The sequence below is a fragment of the Caenorhabditis elegans genome, chromosome V, assembly GCF_000002985.6.
Source record: "Caenorhabditis elegans chromosome V".
In the NCBI taxonomy this organism is placed as follows: domain Eukaryota; kingdom Metazoa; phylum Nematoda; class Chromadorea; order Rhabditida; family Rhabditidae; genus Caenorhabditis; species Caenorhabditis elegans.
The window spans coordinates 20,805,999-20,825,546 of record NC_003283.11 but is presented as its reverse complement, the minus strand read 5'-3'; the positions used below and the strand labels follow the sequence as shown (position 1 = coordinate 20,825,546).

Sequence of the window (19,548 nt, the reverse complement as noted above, 5' to 3'; positions counted from 1 at the left end):
AAGTGGTTAGGTGGCTAAAACCAGACAATACACGGACGGTCGCACACGTTTTCATTGAAAACTGCCTGTTTGCTAATGTTTTCTGAAGAAAAATTGAACGAAGAGGAACGATGATGATTATTGACCGCTTAAGCTATGCAGAGAAAATGCTATTTATTTGTAAAACCAAGTCCCAAGACAAATTATTTCTACAGATCGTTCATTTTCCTGGTTATCTGACGTTAATTCAGTGATTCATATGGAGTTTTCGGTTTATTTTTATATATTTTCAGTTATATCACATTTTACGAGCATTTATGTGCCCCACTTCGAATTTGAAGGGCTTCCCATAGACGCGTGATTTTATTTCGAATTTCGAGATTTCGAGAAAATTAAACCGTTTTTTGGCTTCCCACACCTACGTCTTTGAATATTATAGGATTTCACAAAATTTTCATAACAAGCTATATACTGAAAGATTCTCCCATTTTTCGCGAATTAGTCGAAACTAGCAAAAAAAAAAAAGCAAAACTTGAGAGATGAGTTTCATATCAAAATGTTTTATTTGCCTGTTATTCTCAACATATTTTCTACCTCCTGTGAACTCAGCTGTCCTTCAAGTTGGATTTCTAGCCGCAAACGATAATACGACGGAATTGGCTCCATTTATTGGATGGGGACAGGTCGCTGGAGCGCTCGGAGTTGCATGGAGCAGAATTGTTGAATATGGACTTTTACCAGGATATGAAACTATGAAGTAAGTAAACTATGTGAGAAATTTCCCGACATGCACGCGAATTGCAAATGTTAGCAAATTTAAAGGATGATATACTCGGGTACGGAAATTCGAGACTTTGCTTTTTTAGAGTTTTGAACATTTCTGAAAAACTTCTCAGTGCCACAGCGTCTGGAACTTAATTTTTATTTAATCATAACTCTTGAATAAATATTATGGTCTTTTATAGAAATTTATCCGTTGATTTAAGTACATTTTCGGTCAGTGGGGCACAAAAATGTAACTTTTATTTGTGCCCACTGGCCACAAATGTATTTAAATCAACGAATAAATGCGTAATAAACAAACACAATGTTTATCAAATAGTTATTTGATTTCAATCAAAATCAAGTTATCTTTTCAAAACTTTTCATTGCAAAATTCGATAGTTTTGGGTCATTTTGGGTTTAAAAAAGCAAAGTCTCAAATTTCGATACTCCACCTTTAATAAGCTATTACGATGTTAAATCTCTCTTTTTTTTTAAATTTCAGCCTAACATGGGTGTTAACTAACTGTCGAGAAGCGGATGCAGTTGGGTCAGTCATCAATTATGCGGAGGGTCATGCTCATGTAGTGCTAGGACCCCCATGTGTTAGACGTATGTGAGATGTACCAGTAAACGCTTCTATGTTCATTTTTCAGCTGCGCAAGTTGCCGGGTCTGTAGCGAAATATCTGGACTTTCCTTTGATATTGTGGGGCCCACCGTTTGATTCAAGTCTTTTAAATCAGTTCGAGTATCCAACAATTGCATCAACCACATCGAGCACTTTGTAGTAAGTTTTCAAATTTTTGGATCAAAAACTTTGAACTTGAAAATACTCCAGCCAAGCGACGTCTTTGATACGACTGCTCGAGTACTATAAATGGACGGAAATTGCGTTGATCTACTACGTGGCAAGATCAGATCTTATTCCTCGCTGTACGCCGTTGATATCTGATTTCGAGGGACTGGTCAATAATAACGATAACCTAACAATCACATACAGAAGGCAAATGAGCGTGATTACCAACACAAGCTATGCAACTGCTCTCAGAAATTTAAAAGAATTGGCAAGAGGTAGATGGCCTTCGAATTGCAATTTTTGATGAAATATTTTTAGTTGTTATTGTCTGTTTGGAGTCTGATGAAGCCCGACGTAACCTTATGATTTCAATTTCTGAAAATGGAATGGACGGGGATGAGTATGTGTATATTATGGCAGAATCTAGACGAGCAGGATTTGGTATGATATTCTTAAGTGAAGAAACTTAATTTGAACATGTTCAGCTTCGTCGTTTTGGAACGGAACCGATGGAAAAAACGATTTAGCACTTCGAGCCGCCCGAAAGTTCCTCGTGATGGATAACCAAAAATACAATGATACTACAACATTTGTGCAAGAAGTTCGAGCCGCCTTTTCTAGACCGCCATTTAGTTGTCCCAATTGTACAAATATAGGTGAGTTATAATATCTCCCAGGTCGTCAAATTACAATTTTTTGAGATCCAACGGTGTCACAAGTTGGACCATTAGGTGATGCTCTACTTCTCTATGCCTATGCATTGAATCGTTCCATAGCAACTGGAAACCCTAATCCAACGGGGACCGAATTTTGTGAAGTTGCGAAAGGAATGGAATTTTTAGGTATCACCATTCGAGTTGATATTTTCTAAAAACTTGCAATGAATACAGGTTTCACTGGAAAGGTCATAATTAATCAGAATAGCACTCGTACCCCACTATTTGTTGTCTATAATTTGGACTCAACTGATAAGGAGATGATTGTGATGCAGATAACAGAAGATCTAGATGATTCGAAGGATCCGGTAGCCTCAAGCGTGAATTACTATGTGACTTTGTGTTGGTTCACAGAAAACTTTGGATTGCCTAAAGGCGTTGTCTAAATTTTCGTTTTCTGTGAGAATATTTTTGTTTTACTCAATTCTTATATTCAGATAACGTTGGTTGCTACACCTGCTCAAATTTGGGACACATGGGGTGGAACCGTGCCTCTTAGTACTCCAATCTGTGGTTTCACTGGAACAGATTGTCCAAAATCTTTCACTGACCAATATTTGGCAATTATTTTGGGATGTACTGCAGCTGCATTGGTTTTGATAATTGCTGTAATTTCTACAATTGTATTTTTAGTAAGGTATGTATAACATATTTTTAAGTTTCTCTCCAATTTAACAATTTCAGATCAAAACGGCAAGAGGAGGAAAGACTGAATCAATTGTGGCAGGTTCACTTCTCCAGTTTAGTCAAACCCCCTCAAAAAAACACAATGCACAGCTCCCGAAGTCTTCAATCTACAGTGACCACAAGCACAAAAGTGACAATCAATTCAAAGAAAGACACAGAACGACACAGTTTCTATTTTTTGAATAATGATTCCGTTGTGGCAAGAAAACATAATTTCCGTGCAACTTTTACCAAAAATGACAGAGCTATGTTCAGAAAAGTGTGTAACGTTTTTAGAATCAAATATCGGTTTTTAATAATTCAGATGCGAAATGTGGACAATGACAACTTGTGTAAATTCATCGGGTTATCTCTTGACTCACCAACTTTGATTTCCATTTGGAGATATTGTTCAAGAGGATCACTTCAAGATGTTATAGCTAAGGGCTCACTTCAAATGGATTGGTTTTTCAAATATTCTCTAATGCGTGACGTCGCAGATGCTATCTATTACCTTCATCACTCTCCAATTGGACCCCATGGCTGGTTGAGCTCTTCTACATGTTTAGTTGATGAAAGATGGCAGGTTGGCATCCTCTTAAAAATTGAACGGTTATAACCATACTAATCATAGAATTTGTAGGTAAAAGTCAGTTTCTTTGGATTGTCCGCAATCAAACAGTATGAAGTGAAAGAACAAAGAGATTTTCTACATACGGCACCAGAGCACATTAGAGATACGAATTTACCTATCACAAAAGAAATGGATATCTACTCATTCGCGATAATTTGTTCTGAACTGATAACTAAGAAAAGCGCTTGGGATCTTGAGAACGAAACATTCGATATTGAGGAGTTGGTTTATAAAATTAAAAAAGGAGGCAGAAGCCCTCCAAGACCATCCTTGGAAACTGAAGATGAACACAATGGAAGCATGTCGTTACTGGTTAGAGATTGCTGGAACGAAAATCCTGATCAACGGCCAACAAGTGAACAAATCAAGACTTTAATGAAGAGTATGAATCATAACCGTTCGTCTAATTTGATGGATCACGTTTTCAATGTACTGGAACAATATGCATCTAATTTGGAGGATGAGGTATTTTCATCCGCTTTCAAGTGCACTTTCACAGTGTGCAATTTCAGGTTCAAGCCCGGATGAAAGAATTGACTGAAGAGAAAAAGCGAAGTGACGTTTTACTATACAGAATGTTGCCTAAGTAAGTCGCTTTTATAAGTTTAGATTCATCAAATCTAAACTTCAGACAAGTGGCTGAAAAATTGAAACTTGGGCAATCAGTAGAACCTGAAACATTTGACTGTGTCACCATCTTCTTTTCCGATGTCGTATCATTTACGACATTAGCCTCAAGATGCACTCCACTTCAAGTAGTTAATCTTTTGAATGACTTGTACACAACTTTCGATGCAATCATTGAACAACATGACGTTTACAAGGTTTGTATCTGAGGTGGGCGGCAATTGCCGTTCGGCAAATTTCGGTAAATTGCCGGTTTGCCGATTGCCAGAAATTTTCAATTCCGGCAATTGACCGATTTGCCGGAAATTTAAATTCCGGCAATTTGCCGATTTCCCGGAAATTTTATATTCCGGCAATTTGCCGATTTGCCGGAAATTTAAATTCCGGCAATTTCGATTTCCGGCAAATTTTTCCAGGTAGAAACAATTGGTGATGGATATTTATGTGTCTCCGGTTTACCACATCGTAACGGAAATGAACACGCAAAAGAAATTTCATCAATGTCCTTCTCCCTTTTGAAAGCCATAAAAACATTCCGTGTACCCCATTTGCCAAAGGAACGAATAAACATTCGTGTTGGATTACATACAGGACCAGTCGTAACAGGAGTTGTTGGAATGACTATGCCTAGATACTGTTTGTTTGGGGATTCCGTTAATACTGCAAGTAGGATGGAAAGTAATGGAAAACGTAAGTTTCGGAAATTTAGGAATTTGTGAAAATATATAATATATTATGTTCAGCTGGTCGAGTGCATATAAGTACAGAATGCATGAAGTTCCTAACAGAAGTTATAGGTGGTTATCAAACAGAGCCAAGAGGAGAAGTGATTGTCAAAGTAATTTTACATGTAGTAATTATCGAAATAAAATTTTTTTTCAGGGAAAAGGTGCAGTTCAAACGCATTGGTTATTGACAGATGATGAAATAGAGGCGAAGGAGAATGGAGAATCTATCTAACCCATTATTAGTGATTTATCCAATTCTTTCATATCACATGTTCAATGATAAAACATTATTCCTACCAAAAAAAAAACTAATTTCAACCAGCGCCAACATCTTTCGCCGGCTATCATATTCTTTCCCCGTCATATTATTTTCACCCGCTTTCGATATATTCATATCAGCGAAGCGAATCTCGGAACAGGAATTCAAAGAGAGAACATGCGCACTTTCTCTTCTATTCATATGCTATTGTTTGATGCCATTATTAAATATATAATTCAATAAACATTGTTTTCGGAATATTATATTTGTGATCCTATTCAAAACTCAGTCTATGACAACAAAGGCAAGTACAACTCAATTAATAACACGTCATTATTAGTTACTTTCGAAACTTACTTTCGAACATGTACTTTTTTCATTACGAAATAATTAAGTAAGACTTGGAAAAACCAGGAATTCGTTACTTTTAATTAAATGCAAAATTTTAAGAAAAGTGCATTATGAATCATTTTTCAGACCGACGGTTTTGTCACTCGTATTCATACCACTACACCTAACACTACTATAACTTCTATATCAGCCGCAAAATTCGACATTGTGGAAGATAGAGAAAATGAGCGAACCCGCACTACATTGAGAATTGTCACTGGATCAGGATTTAAACAGTGAGATTTTATAAAATTGTCAGGTTATCTGAAGTTTATATAATAAATCTCGAAACGAGGTCATTATGCATATAAATGATCAGTAAAAACTAGCCGAAAACCAGTTTTGTGTTACAACAGAATGCCATATCAGAATGATATCTTTGGATATCTAAGATGACCACTTTTGTCATCATTATTGTTGTCACTATCATTTCGCTATTTTTTCTAACTTGAAACCCAGTTTTTTGGATAAACGTGTTTGAAAAATTAACAAATTTCCTAAATTACAATTATCTTTAATCTGCTCAATTATGTGTCATTCAATGCCAGATTTGAACTGGATACAATTTATATTTTTGAAACTCCATTTTTCATTCACTGCAATTTCATAAAAACTTAAATACGCTGAAAATTAAAAAAAAAATCAAGGAAGTTAAAATGATGACTAATGGCAGTTCAATGTTTTCTAAACTAACTTATTTTTTAAACCTATTTTGGCTCTTATCCTTTCTGTGTACACTGACTGGACTGCCGATGGGTGCGTCTATGCAAATAAAAACATGTCTCTTAGGAATTGACAATTGACCACTGCAGCTAGTTTTGCCCGCCTTTTTTGTGCGGGTTGCCGGCCTTCCATTTTCTCTCTTGATATGTTTTTGACCGTCTCGTCAATATTCGCCGCCGTTATTTAGCGCGCGCACACACATGCATCGATCTTATGTTCACTATGATTTTCAAAGATCGTTTGTATTTATTTTTGAATCTAACAGCATATTTTTGAATCTAACAGCATTGAGATTTTCCAGAGAAATTAAAGCATTATGAGCATTAATTGCACAACAGCGTCAATATCCGAAATTACAGATTTGTGTGGCGTCTCGGCTTGGTGCTTCTCATAATGGCTACACTTTTAACTTTATTACTACTATTTGCCACGCCCATCGCAATACGCGCAGAAGAATTTGTGTGGCCGGAACCATCAAATGCAATCGAACGGAAATTTGAAAAAGCTGCGTTGACTTCAGATAATGCAGCATGTTCGAAAATTGGAGGGTAAGCAGCTTTAATTTTTCAGCTAATTGCTGTGTGTTTATTGTGAAATTAATCTAAAACGCGATTTTACAGAGAAATTCTCAGAAAAGGTGGTAATTCAATTGATGCCTCAATCGCCTCTATGTTCTGTCTTGGAGTAGTGAATCCTCAAAGCTCTGGAATTGGTGGAGGTTTTCTTATGACATACTTTGATCAGAAGTCAGGAGACTGTTATTCAATTGATGCTAGAGAAACTGCTCCGGCGGCTGCTAGTCGTGACATGTTCTTAAACGATAGCGATGGATCAAAGTATGGATTCAAAGCCGCAGGAACTCCTGGAGAAATTGCAGGATATTGGCATATTTTTAAGAAATTTGGAAGCGGGAAAGTTACATGGAAGGAGTTGGTACAGCCATCAGTCAAGCTAGCTAGAGAAGGGCATCCGGTATCTCCGTATCTTGCGACTGTCATGAAAGTGAAGGAAAGACATTTCAGACTCTTTCCCAGTGTAAAGTGAGTTTTTTCAATTTCCATGATTAAAGAAAATGGAGTAATATTTTAACCGAAAGTAAAAAAGTGTATATAATTTTTCGAAATCTAGCATAATTTTGATGATTTCAGAGCTTCTTCAATAAAATTATCAATGTTTTACAGACATTGGATCAACCCTGAAACTAATGACACATACCAATCTGGCGATCTTCTCAAACGGCCAAAATTGGCAAAAACGTTGGAGCGTCTCGGAAATTCTCCAAACCCAGTTCAACTTTTCTATCACGGAGAAATGGCAAAAACATTGGCCAAGGAATTCCAGGAAGGGGGTGGTCTGATTACCGAACAAGATTTGGCCAATTATAAAGTTCGTGAATATGTGAACTCCAACTCAAATGATCATTTCCGTGGAACGCTTACAATGTGTGGCGGACCTCCTCCGAGCAGTTTTGGAGTCACTCAACTTATTGTTTCCGCAATGAGTAGTAAGTTTCAACTGAACGCAAAATAAAAAATACATATTCTTAATTTTCAGAACTGTTTCCCGAGGGTCACAAGGATGATATTTACAATGATCCTAAAGTGTTACACAAGTATATTGAAGCCATGAAGTTTGCATATGCTCAACGTACTCTCCTCGGAGATCATGATTTTGTAAAAGGTGCCCTTGAACTTTCTAAGAACTTGACAACTCCTGAATACACTCAATGGGTTATTGATAGAATGACTGATAAGGCTCAATCGTCGAAAAATTATGGAGGAATTGCGCAATACGTACCACCAGATCATGGTACAAGCCATGTCTCGGCGATGGATCAATATGGAAATGGCGTATCTGCTACAACAACTATTAACAGATGGTAACTTGAATTAGGGCTCACAGCTGAACGAGGCGCGAAATGCCGACACCTCGCGCCGCTAGGTGTGCGCGGCGGAGTGCAAAAGGTAAAAAAAATTGTCTAACTTCATTATTTCAGGTTTGGAGCCGCCGTTGAGTCATCTGAATATGGTATTTTGTGGAACGATGAAATGGACGACTTCAGCACTCCGGGAATGGAGAATGGGTATTTTTTTTTCAAATTTTGAGTTTTTTTAATGTATGAATTTCTAGATTTGGTTTCGCTCCATCTGAGACAAACTTCATTGAACCTGGAAAACGCCCAATGAGTAGTATGAGCCCAATGGTTATATTTGATCATGTCACAAAAAAAGTGAGAATGGTGATTGGAGGTTCAGGCGGTTCAAAAATTATTTCCGCGTTGGCGAAGGTAATTCAAAAAAATTGTTGTGACTCAAAAATCATGCTCATTCGATCTATTTTTCAGTCCATCGTACGGTCTCTCATTTTCCATGATTCAATCAAAAAAGCTATTGACGCCCCAATGATTCACAATCAGTTCACACCAGATATTACTCAATTGGACGACGAGTTTCCAATCAATATGAAGAATATTCTTGAGAGCGAATATCTACAAAAGTTCCGGAACACAACGGGATTTGAGGGTATTATTCAAGGAGTTAATGTATTGAACGATGGTATTTATGCGTGTGGAGATTATCGGAGAAAAACTGATCAAGAACCATCTGGTTTTTAATACTTGTTATTGTTTCAACATGGGTATGCGAAAAAGTATTTGTTTGATTTTTAAACTAATAAATTATTATAATATTAAAATTTCTACACAAAATTTTGTTTCAATGATAACATGATCTTTTACTGATTCATTCTACATACTTTCAACTGAATTATTTTCTTTGAAAAAAAACAATAATCATGGATGACATTGCCCACAAGTTGCCTTGCAGCAACTCATACTACACGAGTAATATGGGTTATTACAGTAAGCAGTGTACATATAACAGTTCGAACATGTATCATAGCATCCAGGGCAACACCAATTGTTATTGCACATAGTTCCATTTGGACAATGCTGATTGATGCACACTGCAATATATATTTCGAAAATTCAAATAAACCATCACAATGACTATTTATTTATATATCTTACTTCCTAAGGGTGCTCCAGAACAACATTGGGAGTAAGCAAATGCAATCAGAAGACAGAATGAGAGCAGAGCAAGAAGCTTCATTTTGAATTAAAATAGGAAAACTTTCAAATGAGAGGAATTTTTATATGAAAAGTTCGGCAAAAATCTAAATATGCATGAATTATTCATAGTTGACACAGGTTTGGCTTGTTTATTTTTGTAGGGCACTTGAGCTCTCGGCAAACTTTTTTTGATAACTAACTTTGTTCTGCAGTCAATAATGTATGTAAATCGTTTGCCCATTTGTTTTATTAATTTGTTTTTCAAGCAGAGAAAAACTATATTCAAAATTCGAACACATTTAAATTTATAAAAAATGTTTATCAAACCACAAAAATCTCTAGATTATGATGATGATCAGTAGAAAAATTCAGCGAAGGTCGACGATTTAAGGAAGATACAGAAGCTGTGAGATTAGTCAACAGGCGTCCGCTGAAATTAACATGGAATTTTTGTTTTTTAAAGATTTTTTTAAAGAGGGAGTTGAGTTTGTGGGTATTTTGCTCCAATAGTCTAAAGCTGGTCCCAGACCACCGAATTTCATACATACTGACTTCAAAAAAAAATGTCCAAAAATGTTTCATGGCGGGTCGGAATTTCGAAAAACAAGAGCCAAATTTTGCTTTTTATCTGATCAAAAATGATCAAAATTAGATGCCTATCGGCCTAAAAATTGTCTCACTCAACGAATTCACGCGAGATAAATTACCAAAAAATGAATTAAATGGTGATAATATCAGAAAAGAAAAAATTAAATTCCAGTGACTGCGACTTAGAAAAATGGGGAAATTTCTCATTATGAAATTTGGTGGTTTGGGCCAGTTTTACTCTATTCAAGCAAAATACCAACAAACTCTACTCCCCATCCAAGGCTCAAAAATAAAACCGATATTATTTTTAAAAAACTTGAGACATAATTCAAAATTTAATTTTCAAGGGGTTTTGGCACGAAAACTTTTTTCTGTTTAAAATTTCAGTAAAAATTCCAAAAAAAATTTGGCCTGAAATTCGAAATTTTGAAAGTGTTCAAGAATATTTGAATTCAAATTAAAAAATTTAAAAAATTGTATGGTAATTTTTTTATGTTTTGTTTTTGGAAATTCAAAGTTTAAAATTTAAAAAAAAACTTATTCTACTTTACCTGGATATGTATTGCATTTTTATTCGAGTTAGGTGATCTTCTGAATAATGTCTCAGTGTTGATGAAGAGTTAGAATTGAATATTGTTGGGCAGAAAAATTCACTAAAAATTGATTACATTAAATTTTGAATTCATTCCCCAAGAAAAAAAAACAAATATTTACCGTAACGCCCATAAATTGAAACATAACCATGAAACCAAACAGGTAATTCCAAATATAATATATAAAGTCTCACGATACTCGTTCAACTGAGCTAGAATTGTGCCAGGTGTCTGAAATATACGAATACAGCACATGCTCACAAGTTATTTTTTAAAGAATCCTGTGACAAGAAAATGGGACAAGAAATGTGGGAAAATGAACGGATGGGTGTATATGTGGTTGATTATTTATTAATGGGAGTCTTGGGGTCTTCCCCGTGATGCGTATAGTGACAATGACAAAGTATGACTACTGCTTGTCTAGGAATATCTGCAAAACTTGATTTTGGCAAACCTAGTTCCCTAAAACTATGAATTCAAAAGTTATGCGTATTGCTGTTTGTCATAAAGGACTCTGTTTTGAATAAGTCAAAATAATTTTTAGTATTTTTTATTTGCATCACAAAAATTTTAGATAAAGTCTCCCAAACCGCGCCCCTGTTGAGGGCGGAGCCTAATGAGCCACATCAGTGGTGGACGGCTTGAAAATTTGCGGCAAATCGGCAATTTGCCGGAATTGAAAATTTCCGGCAAATCGGCAAACCGGCAATTTGCAGATTTGCCGATTTGGTCGACAAAATTGACCGAACGGCAATTGCCGCCCACCCCTGCATCGAATTTTTTACTTCAACAACCGTCGTGGTCAGAAAACTTGGAAGCGAAATTCAAAGTTTTATTTAAAAATTTTTTATGAAACTCAATCGAACATTTTATGAATTTTTTTCGCAGACACCAAATTTTTAATTTTTTATAAAAGTTTAAGGTCAAAATTCTGCCGTTCGTTTTCTTAAAGTTCGAAATTGTTTTTATCTAAAAAAAATCAAACTTTTTTATCAAACTTCTATTTCAACCTAGACACTAAGCTATTTCCAAAAAAAAAACGAAAAAAAAAGGCAACATAAGGTAGGCTAGACAAGACATCCAAGTTCCGTCCAAATTGGGTTATCCGGGAGGCCAGCATTTTGGTCCTAGATTTTCTGTTCACAAATTTTCCTCCGCAAAAAAACTATCAGGAAACGAGGATTTAACAAGCCTTTATTGGCTATGAAAACACGGAAACACACAGGAAAATTTGAGGAATTCTCGTCAGAAAATTGGCCGCAAAAACTTGCCTCAGGCGAAGTAAAATCCAGTAAAAAATGAAGAAAATTGGAGCAAAATGAGTAATAGAGAAGAAGAGGAATAGAGAAAAAGAAAGGATGAGCATCACCCGATTTATGAGCTTTTTTAGTGTATAACCAACAGGTGAGAATGGGGTGGCAGAACGAGGGGGAACTGACTTGTTTTTTGAAAAGTGTTTTTATTTTTATTTTCAATTTTATTTTTTATAATCCACTTGAAACTTCAAAAAAATTTTACAAGCATCCGTACTTTTTGCTGTCACCGAAGTGAATCATATTTCAAAAAGCACTAGTTAAAATTTTTGAGCGAAAGTTGGCGCAAAGTTTGCGAGAGTTGCCGAAAGTTGGAAAGTTTTTTGCAACACTTGAAAAGCTATTTCTAAACCCTGAAATTTAAAGATATTTTTTCTAGAATTTTGTGGAGAGATTGTTATTCATAAATTTTCAGTAATTTTGATTTTTTCGCGAAGTTCACATCTTTTTCAACGAATAAAAAACCGGGCACAATATCAAAACTTGAAGTTTTAAAGAATACTTATCGAAAATACAAAAGTTTTAATTGTTCATACAAATTTATTAATTGAGATTTGAGGCATTTTGAGGAGTGAAAACTCTGTAAAAAATATGAATAAATAACTTACTTACTTACTAAGGATACTTAGACGATCCGTTCTTCAGGAATTCGAATTTCATGTATAATTTTTAAAGGTGGAGTTGCGCCAGTGGAGAAATTGTTAAAAACCACTCCTTTGGTCCCAAAACAACCAAATATCATGATAAAACTTTTCAAAACAATTTTGAAATTTTTTTATTTACTGTCAAAAAGTGGCAATTACTCAGTTTTTTGCCACTCATAATTTTGGAAGCAGTTTAAAAAACAATTTTTTTCGACATTTTTATGTTTTAATTTTGTTTAAATTATTTGTATTAAAACATTGTAGGGGTCGAAACATATCTCATTTCTTCAAATTTCCTCAACAGCTCGTATTTTTCAAAATTTTGGCAGTAGGCCAATACTTTGACCGGAAATTATGAAAAATCTAAAAATTTTTGGAGTGTTTTATTATGATATTCGGTTGTTTTGGATCATTATAAATGCATTCAGACAAAATCCCCACTGGCGCCACTCCACCTTTAAAAGTTTTGAAAACTCTTTGAAAATTTTTGAATTTTTTGTTTTTTGAATTTTGAATTTTTGAAAATTTAATTTTTTGAAAATTTAACCGGCACCTTTGGCAATTTTAAATTTTTGGCATTTTCAGTAATTGCCAAACACCGATTGCCGTCCACTTTTGACTTTTTCACTACGATTGTTTGAGAGAAAACAGTTTAAATCTTTAATAATTCATTTCATAGTAAATCGTATGCTTTTTCAACAAGAAAACCCGCCTAAATACAATTTTTTTTAATTATGAAAAACAAAAAATAAATTAAACCAGACTATCTCTTGCACAAAGCGGATCCTGATCTGGTGAGACTGATGTAGAGAACGGGTGATCCCTTTTATCACAAATATGACGATAATAAGCTATTGACAGTAGACACCACCACATTTCGCAAGCTCCTGAAAAACAATTTCCAAAAAAATTCCAAATTTTACAAAATGTTGACGTTACCTGCAGAAGCCATCATTGAGCTTAGGACTATGCTAGAAGGTAGCAGCATTCTACCGCTAAACCCCAATGCCATGAGAACTGAAATTAGTATACGTATTTTCAATAAAAATCAATATTGTTTCTAAACTCACGAATAATCGAAAGAACAGAAATGACAATAAAAGTGGACTGCCAAAAGACATGCGGAAGTATTAAAAACGGCATTTGGCACCTCGAGCCAATGTAGAGAAGAGCCGATGAGATTAAGCAAGTTACACATACTGAACGTTTTTCTCTATATTTTGGATTCGTAACATTTTGACTTACGAGAAACATGTAACCCGAAGAAAAACCATCCGCCACCGTCGAAAAATCCCAAAAAATAAAAATACGTTCCGTTCATTGTAAGCAAATCTGGCGATTGGATAAGAAGAATCAATGCGAAGAAAACCTAAAGAATTATTTAATTTATTGTTGTGGATGTTTTTAAAAGTGGAGTATTGTCCGTGGAGATTTGGCTTCAAATGATAGAAAATAGACCGTAATTACCAGATATAAATGTTAAAAGATTCGTTCAAGTTGGTAAACTTGTTTTTTTGAGCCGAAAATTCAATTTTTTTCAAAGATTTGTTCAATAATTATATAATAGTTAATCGAGTAGTGATTTTAGTATTAATTTTTTTCAAATTTTGGAGAAAAATTAATAAAAAAAAAATGTTTTAGAAAATAAAGTTTTTTCCAGATAACGAAGATGTTATTTAAATTTTTCTAGTGCTTCGGCGGAAAATTTAACTTCAATTGTCCAATACTTTTGCGCGAAAGTTGAACTTTTTTCTAGAAGTTTTACATTCCGAAAGTCTTACCTCAATGCATAAAATTAAATGAACTGAATGTGTGATACTGAGCAATCCACAAAGACACATTTCCTGAAAAAAAATAACTATTTTTGGAATAAATGTTGATTTAAAATCTAGAAATACCAGTTTTTCAGTTAAATATGTTGATATAAAGTAAAGTTTCCTAATTTTAATTTTAATTGATCAAGCTCAAATTTATTTAAAAAAAAGATCGGTATGGCAAAAACACATGGGAAGGGATATGGAACATGCCAATAGAAAACGGTGAAATCGGAGAAGCAATGCTGTTTTTGTGTATTCATGCGAGCTGCTTTATAAAACTTCAATGGTTAAACAAAGTTATGAAAAATTTTATCACTTTTTGCAGTTTCAGAAAAAATGGCGAAAAAATTCAGCAAAAAATAAATATTTCAGAAGAATTATTTCTAAAGCAATTTTCAGTCCAAATACTTTTCTTTAAATATAATTATCAAGTTTTAAAGTTCAAAACTTTTATATAAAGATTTCGGCTAAATTCAGGTTATTTTAGTCGAGAAAATATCTATTGTCCGAAAAAAAGAAAGGTGTCAAATAATGAAGACAAAAGAAGACAAAGAACAAAAGAACTAAACCACAAGAGTCCAGGAAGAGCTTTTAAATATTCCAACAGAAATGTTAAAACCCTGAAGCCATACTTCCTGTACAACTTAACTCGAGTTTCCGATGCGAATAATCGAGTCGTTTTTATTTTTTGAAAATAATTATTTTTAATATGTTTGCTCATAAAAAACCATAAGAAAAACCACCGTACATCTGCATCAAGAAGAAGTAATTTGCTCCGAAATCGGGTAATTGTCCTTCTCGTAACGGAAAAACTTCTATTATCTCCACGGCGATTAGGTCGATTTAGGGGTTTCTGAAATGGGAATTTGAACGTAGTTTATTTTTTATTAAAATCAAACTCTTAGTGGAGGTGTAGTCAAATGTTTTTAATTACTTTATTAGACTCCACATTGAAAACACCGAATTTCATAATGAAACTTCTTGAAAACTTCTCAAGTTATAGCGGCTCTAAAAACAACCTAACAGTAGGTAAAATTTGAAATTTGAACAACTTGTCGATGTCACAGTGGCTGGAAACTATTAGTTTTGGAATCATCGTCTAACTTTGAGCATAGAAATTAATTATCTTTCGTTTTCAACTCGATTTAATTATTTTAAAGTCGATGGGCGAAGAGATTTTACTTTTTTTTTTGCCAAATCTCTTCGTCCATCGACTTTAAAATTTTTAAATAGAGTTGAAAACGCAAGATAATTAACTAGTATACCCAAAATTAGACGGTGATTTCAAAAAATTAGTTTCCAGCCGCTGCGGCCTTAACTAGAATTTCAAATTTTAACTAATTTTAGGACAAGTCTAATAAAACAATTTTTAAAAAAGTCGACTACACCACCTTTAGCCATATTTTATAGTTTAAACGGGATTACTTTCAATTCAAAATGCAACAATTTTCAACTGGAAATTCAATAATCAAATACAATTGCATTTTGGCCCAAATATTTTTACTTTTTAATATAAATTTTATTAAGCGCGTAAAGTTAAAATTTAGGGTTTTTTGAAAAAGTACAAAAAAATATATAACGAAATTTAATTTTTAAATTCTATAAAATTGTGAAGAGAATACGATTCTTTGGATATATCTAAAATTTAAAATTTCATATATTTCAAAGGCAAAAGTCAAACTAAATATTGTTTAGAGAAATTTGGCGCATGTTCACTTTATCATATAAATGTTTTTGTGTAATTTCAAATTTTGGCGCAAAATTTAACAATTATTTTTTAAACTTTGTTTAGCCTCTTTAAGTATAACTATTTCACCTTTTTGGTTTTTTCACTCTCTTGGTTAGCATCAGAATTGTAAGTATTTAAGCGAATAGGTAACATTTTTAAAGTTGAAGAATGGAAAAAGCTAGAAGAATCAAGGCTTTTCCTGTTTTTCGTTGTTTAGGCAAAAATAGATACATAATTAATGATTAAAGGCGGGCAAACTAGTAAGGATACAGCATGAAATAATAAAAACATCAAAGATCATAAAAAGTCCGAAATTTAAAAATGAAGTGAATGGAAGAAGTTAAAGTGTGGAATTTGATATATATCCTATTGTTCCTTTCACGTCATGTTTCGTTTTTCCAACGGCTCAGAAAAGGATTATAGTGAATTGCTGAATGAAGCTAACGAGAACTTCAGTGGTAAGCTTTTACTAGAAAAAGTGTTCAGTTTTTCTTAAAAATTTCTTAAAAAAAAGTTTAGTACCTTGTGATTTTCAGAATATTTTATATAATAGTTGTAGAAACACTTCTCGTTTTGAAAAAAAAGCACGCGTTGTTTTTTTTTTAATTTTAAAGGTGGGTACCAAAATCTGGGAAATATTTTAAAAGTACTCAGAACTTTTCCCTTATTCAGAATATCGATGTGAAAATACTCAAAAAAATTGCATCGTTTGAATTTCTTAGATATTTTATTTATTTTCGCCGAATCCAGTTTTTTAACGTTTCATTCAATTTTGAAAATAAATATTTTTCAGAAAAGACCCGCTAAAAATTCGACAAAAATGAATGAAACTGGTTTTAAAAAACTAAATTAAGCTCAAAATAAATGAAGCACGGTGGTACAGCAGCTAGATGGGCGCAAACACGCTCTACCTAACAAACACAAATTTGACCGGTTAGGAAATTTTCAATCAAAAAATTACTTAATAGAAAAGATAGACAATTTTTTTGCGGTCATTTTTCATATGCATCGCAAAATCAAATTTGTGGTTAGTTTTCGAGATAGCAGCCAATATAGGTTTTCAGACTGAGTATCATAAACCAACCCATCTAGTTTCTGTGCTACCGTGGAAGAAAAACAAACGATGCAAGCGCGCTTCAATGCGATTTTCTTTGGGGGCGCATTAGAAAAAAGTGGTGTGGGCACAAATGAATCTCGTGATTTCAAGCTTTAGTATAAAATTAGGGAATTTTTAAAGGGTTTTGAAAAATATTTTTCAGCTTAAAACTCTATGATTAAATTTTCGGAAAAACATTTGATGACGTGATAGTTCTGAAAATTTTAAACTTGTCAAATTGCCAAGAAAAATTTTGAGTTTTGAATTTTGAATAGGATTCCAATGTGATTTGTGTGCATTTTGGGAAAAGAAAACCACGAAACAAACATGTTTTCAATGTCTCGAATTTCATAAACGTCTTCAGACTTGCTCGTAAATTTTGACGTCTTTTCTCACTTTTTGTTTGTTTTCACTGTTTGCTGGATGTATAAAACTTAAATGAAAAAATAAAAACTGAAATTGGAGTTACATGTTCTTGGCACAAATTTAAATACTCTATTTTTCTATAAATTCGCCAAGGCTTAAGCTATTTTGCAATCAACAGAACAACTACGTCACGTTCTTGCAATGCTCAACAATTCTAAAAACATGGAAAAGTTGAAATTTTTAATAGATCGTAACACGCAGCAATAATTTGGGGTGTACTAAATTAAAAAAAAATTAATTTCCAACTTTAAATTTCTCGTCAACAATTTTGAAAAAAAAACTAATCAGAAATTTGAAATTCTTTCAAATATTACGTCTAAAAAAATCTTAAAAATTAAAATTTTATTTTTACGCCAGAATCTTTCAAAAATTTAAATAAAAAACTAAAAATTTGGACTTGATGCTGAAAGTTTTTGGAAATTTTCAAATTTTCTTTTTCCACCAATTACAATTTTGATTTGTCTCGTTCAGCCACAAAAATTGCTGGAATCAAGAGGTTCCGACCAGAATTGATCCGTGGATCAGCCTAGGCCACGCTAGTAAAATGTTCCTTACCTTCAATTGAATCCTTCGAGCAGGTGTCAATGCTGCTGGCTCAGAGTGTCTCTGTTGTCGTTTCGAAAAAAGAGCATGTAGTTCACTTTTACTCATAGTTTCAAGTTTTTGTTGCTTTTTTTGCGTTGAAATTTTTCTGTAAGAAACGTATTACACCAACAAGAAAAGGAATGAAAATGTAAAATTTTAAATTTCGGTTAAGAAAAAAAAGTATATTTTTTGAAGGATCATCTTTTATGTCACTCCAAAATTAGATTTACGGCTGCTTTTTATGTGCGATTATAATGGAAAATTTTGTATTGAAAAAGGATAGGAGACACACTTTTACACTTCTTTTGTGTTAGTTCAGACACAAAATTCTCAGGTCTCGAGAACGGTGGGAAAGACTTTTTGATTTGGAATTTTTGAGCACTTATGATAAATGTGTTGAGAAAAATACATGCCCAAAATTACAAAGGGAGTCCAAAAACCAAAAATTAAAAAAAGCTTTATATTCCCAATTTTATAAATTTCAAAAGTACCTGATTTCTAGCATCGTAAAATTTGCAACGTTCATAACTTCCAATTTTCTGAAAATTTCAAATTCCAAAAATTCCAAAAAATGCAAATTTAAAATCTCTTAATTCGTTTAAAAAAGAATCGCAAACTCAAATTTTTCAACTAAAAATGAAAAATGTATCAATCATTTAAAAATTCGCATAGGAACGTCTAAAAAAAATTGGAAATAACTTGATTTTTAGTCAATTTTTTCTCTTACTGATAATAAAAAAATTTTCAACACAGCTAAACAACTAAATTAGCCGTAAGGCATAAACGACTTTTAAGATTCTAAGTCTGTGAGAAAGTTAGTGAGAAGTTGAATTCAACTGAGAAATGATGAAAAAAAAAATTAAAGTTGAGAGTAATAATAAGAAAAAAGAGGAAAAAAGGAATGCGAATGTCTAAAAAGTGGAAGATGACACTTGAAAGGTTGCTTGAGCTTTGATCTGTTCAAAATGTTTCGAATATATTTGTTGATGAAGTAGAGGAATAGCTATTGTTCTAGTGAACTATTCCAGAATGAATTGAGTTGAAAATTTGTTTTAAAACTTCGCTTTTTGAGTCTAATGTCTTCATGGGAACACTTTGAGGCATTTTCAAAAAAATATGTGCGAAATTTTTAAAGCTTTCAAAATAATTGACCTTGTCTGAACTTAAAATTTTGAAACAGAACATGAAGACACCGAAAATACGTTTAAAGTGTATTACAAAATGTTAAATTGGTGAATTCAGCCATTGTGAGCAGTTTTCCAGAAGTTCAGAAAACGTTTCAAATAAAAATTTTTGACAAAAATTTTTGAAATTGCTTCAAATTGTTTCCATGATTAGAAAAAATCGAAAAACAACATGTGTTTTAGTTTTGAAGAGGTATCTACCAAAAAAGCCAAGCCACTTC

The 19,548-nt window shown here is 33.5% G+C and overlaps 5 protein-coding genes and 1 non-coding gene across 11 annotated transcripts; 3 read left to right on the top strand and 3 right to left on the bottom strand.

Moving 5' to 3' along the window:
• Positions 1 to 484: 484 nt before the first annotated feature.
• Positions 485 to 5,429, top strand: gcy-22 (Receptor-type guanylate cyclase gcy-22; the record flags this gene model as incomplete). 3 transcript variants are annotated; one of them, NM_075617.5, is made up of 17 exons in its annotated part: positions 485 to 736; positions 1,247 to 1,353; positions 1,398 to 1,530; positions 1,582 to 1,814; positions 1,858 to 1,980; positions 2,025 to 2,195; positions 2,241 to 2,381; positions 2,430 to 2,587; positions 2,693 to 2,892; positions 2,940 to 3,201; positions 3,247 to 3,507; positions 3,565 to 4,020; positions 4,068 to 4,141; positions 4,187 to 4,379; positions 4,599 to 4,872; positions 4,926 to 5,020; positions 5,065 to 5,429. In NM_075617.5, 17 exons carry the CDS (start codon positions 519 to 521, stop codon positions 5,140 to 5,142), a joined length of 3,177 nt encoding a protein of 1,058 aa, NP_508018.2. The 3 variants fall into 3 exon arrangements, with proteins under 3 accessions (NP_508018.2, NP_001263952.1, NP_001263951.1); NM_001277023.4 differs by having other exon boundaries at positions 519 to 736; positions 2,430 to 2,575; positions 5,065 to 5,399; NM_001277022.3 differs by having other exon boundaries at positions 519 to 736; positions 2,430 to 2,563; positions 5,065 to 5,142.
• On the top strand, positions 5,217 to 8,977 carry T03D8.6 (the record flags this gene model as incomplete). Of its 2 annotated transcripts, NM_001136433.4 has the most annotated exons (9): positions 5,217 to 5,473; positions 5,647 to 5,795; positions 6,642 to 6,830; positions 6,903 to 7,322; positions 7,464 to 7,786; positions 7,837 to 8,161; positions 8,279 to 8,365; positions 8,413 to 8,569; positions 8,627 to 8,976. In NM_001136433.4, the coding sequence occupies 9 exons, from the start codon at positions 5,462 to 5,464 to the stop codon at positions 8,894 to 8,896; spliced, it is 1,932 nt and encodes a 643-aa protein (NP_001129905.1). In that variant the 3' UTR covers positions 8,897 to 8,976. The 2 variants fall into 2 exon arrangements, with proteins under 2 accessions (NP_001129905.1, NP_508017.2); NM_075616.7 differs by lacking the exons at positions 5,217 to 5,473; positions 5,647 to 5,795 and having other exon boundaries at positions 6,676 to 6,830; positions 8,627 to 8,977.
• Positions 8,978 to 8,993: 16 nt separating this feature from the next.
• On the bottom strand, positions 8,994 to 9,405 carry sshk-1 (ShKT domain-containing protein). Its single transcript, NM_075615.4, has 2 exons — positions 9,311 to 9,405; positions 8,994 to 9,246 (listed from the first exon to the last, which is right to left on the bottom strand). Exons 1-2 carry the CDS (start codon positions 9,390 to 9,392, stop codon positions 9,074 to 9,076), a joined length of 255 nt encoding a protein of 84 aa, NP_508016.1. The 5' UTR covers positions 9,393 to 9,405; the 3' UTR covers positions 8,994 to 9,073.
• On the top strand, positions 9,108 to 9,290 carry T03D8.8. Of its 2 annotated transcripts, none has more exons than NR_131706.1 (1): positions 9,108 to 9,290. The 2 variants fall into 2 exon arrangements; NR_131707.1 differs by having other exon boundaries at positions 9,144 to 9,290.
• Positions 9,406 to 9,650: 245 nt separating the features above from the next.
• Y44A6D.7 (Bm594) lies at positions 9,651 to 10,823 on the bottom strand (the record flags this gene model as incomplete). Of its 2 annotated transcripts, NM_001129579.2 has the most annotated exons (3): positions 9,651 to 9,782; positions 10,492 to 10,593; positions 10,655 to 10,823. In NM_001129579.2, 3 exons carry the CDS (start codon positions 10,786 to 10,788, stop codon positions 9,674 to 9,676), a joined length of 345 nt encoding a protein of 114 aa, NP_001123051.1. The 2 variants fall into 2 exon arrangements, with proteins under 2 accessions (NP_001123051.1, NP_001294739.1); NM_001307810.1 differs by lacking the exon at positions 10,655 to 10,823 and having other exon boundaries at positions 9,674 to 9,782; positions 10,492 to 10,508.
• A 2,420-nt stretch (positions 10,824 to 13,243) lies between these two features.
• Y44A6D.6 (uncharacterized protein) lies at positions 13,244 to 18,209 on the bottom strand (the record flags this gene model as incomplete). The annotated part of the gene is made up of 7 exons (NM_075614.3): positions 13,244 to 13,377; positions 13,430 to 13,507; positions 13,561 to 13,689; positions 13,736 to 13,859; positions 14,272 to 14,334; positions 15,056 to 15,160; positions 18,114 to 18,209. 7 exons carry the CDS (start codon positions 18,207 to 18,209, stop codon positions 13,244 to 13,246), a joined length of 729 nt encoding a protein of 242 aa, NP_508015.3.
• Positions 18,210 to 19,548: the final 1,339 nt, after the last annotated feature.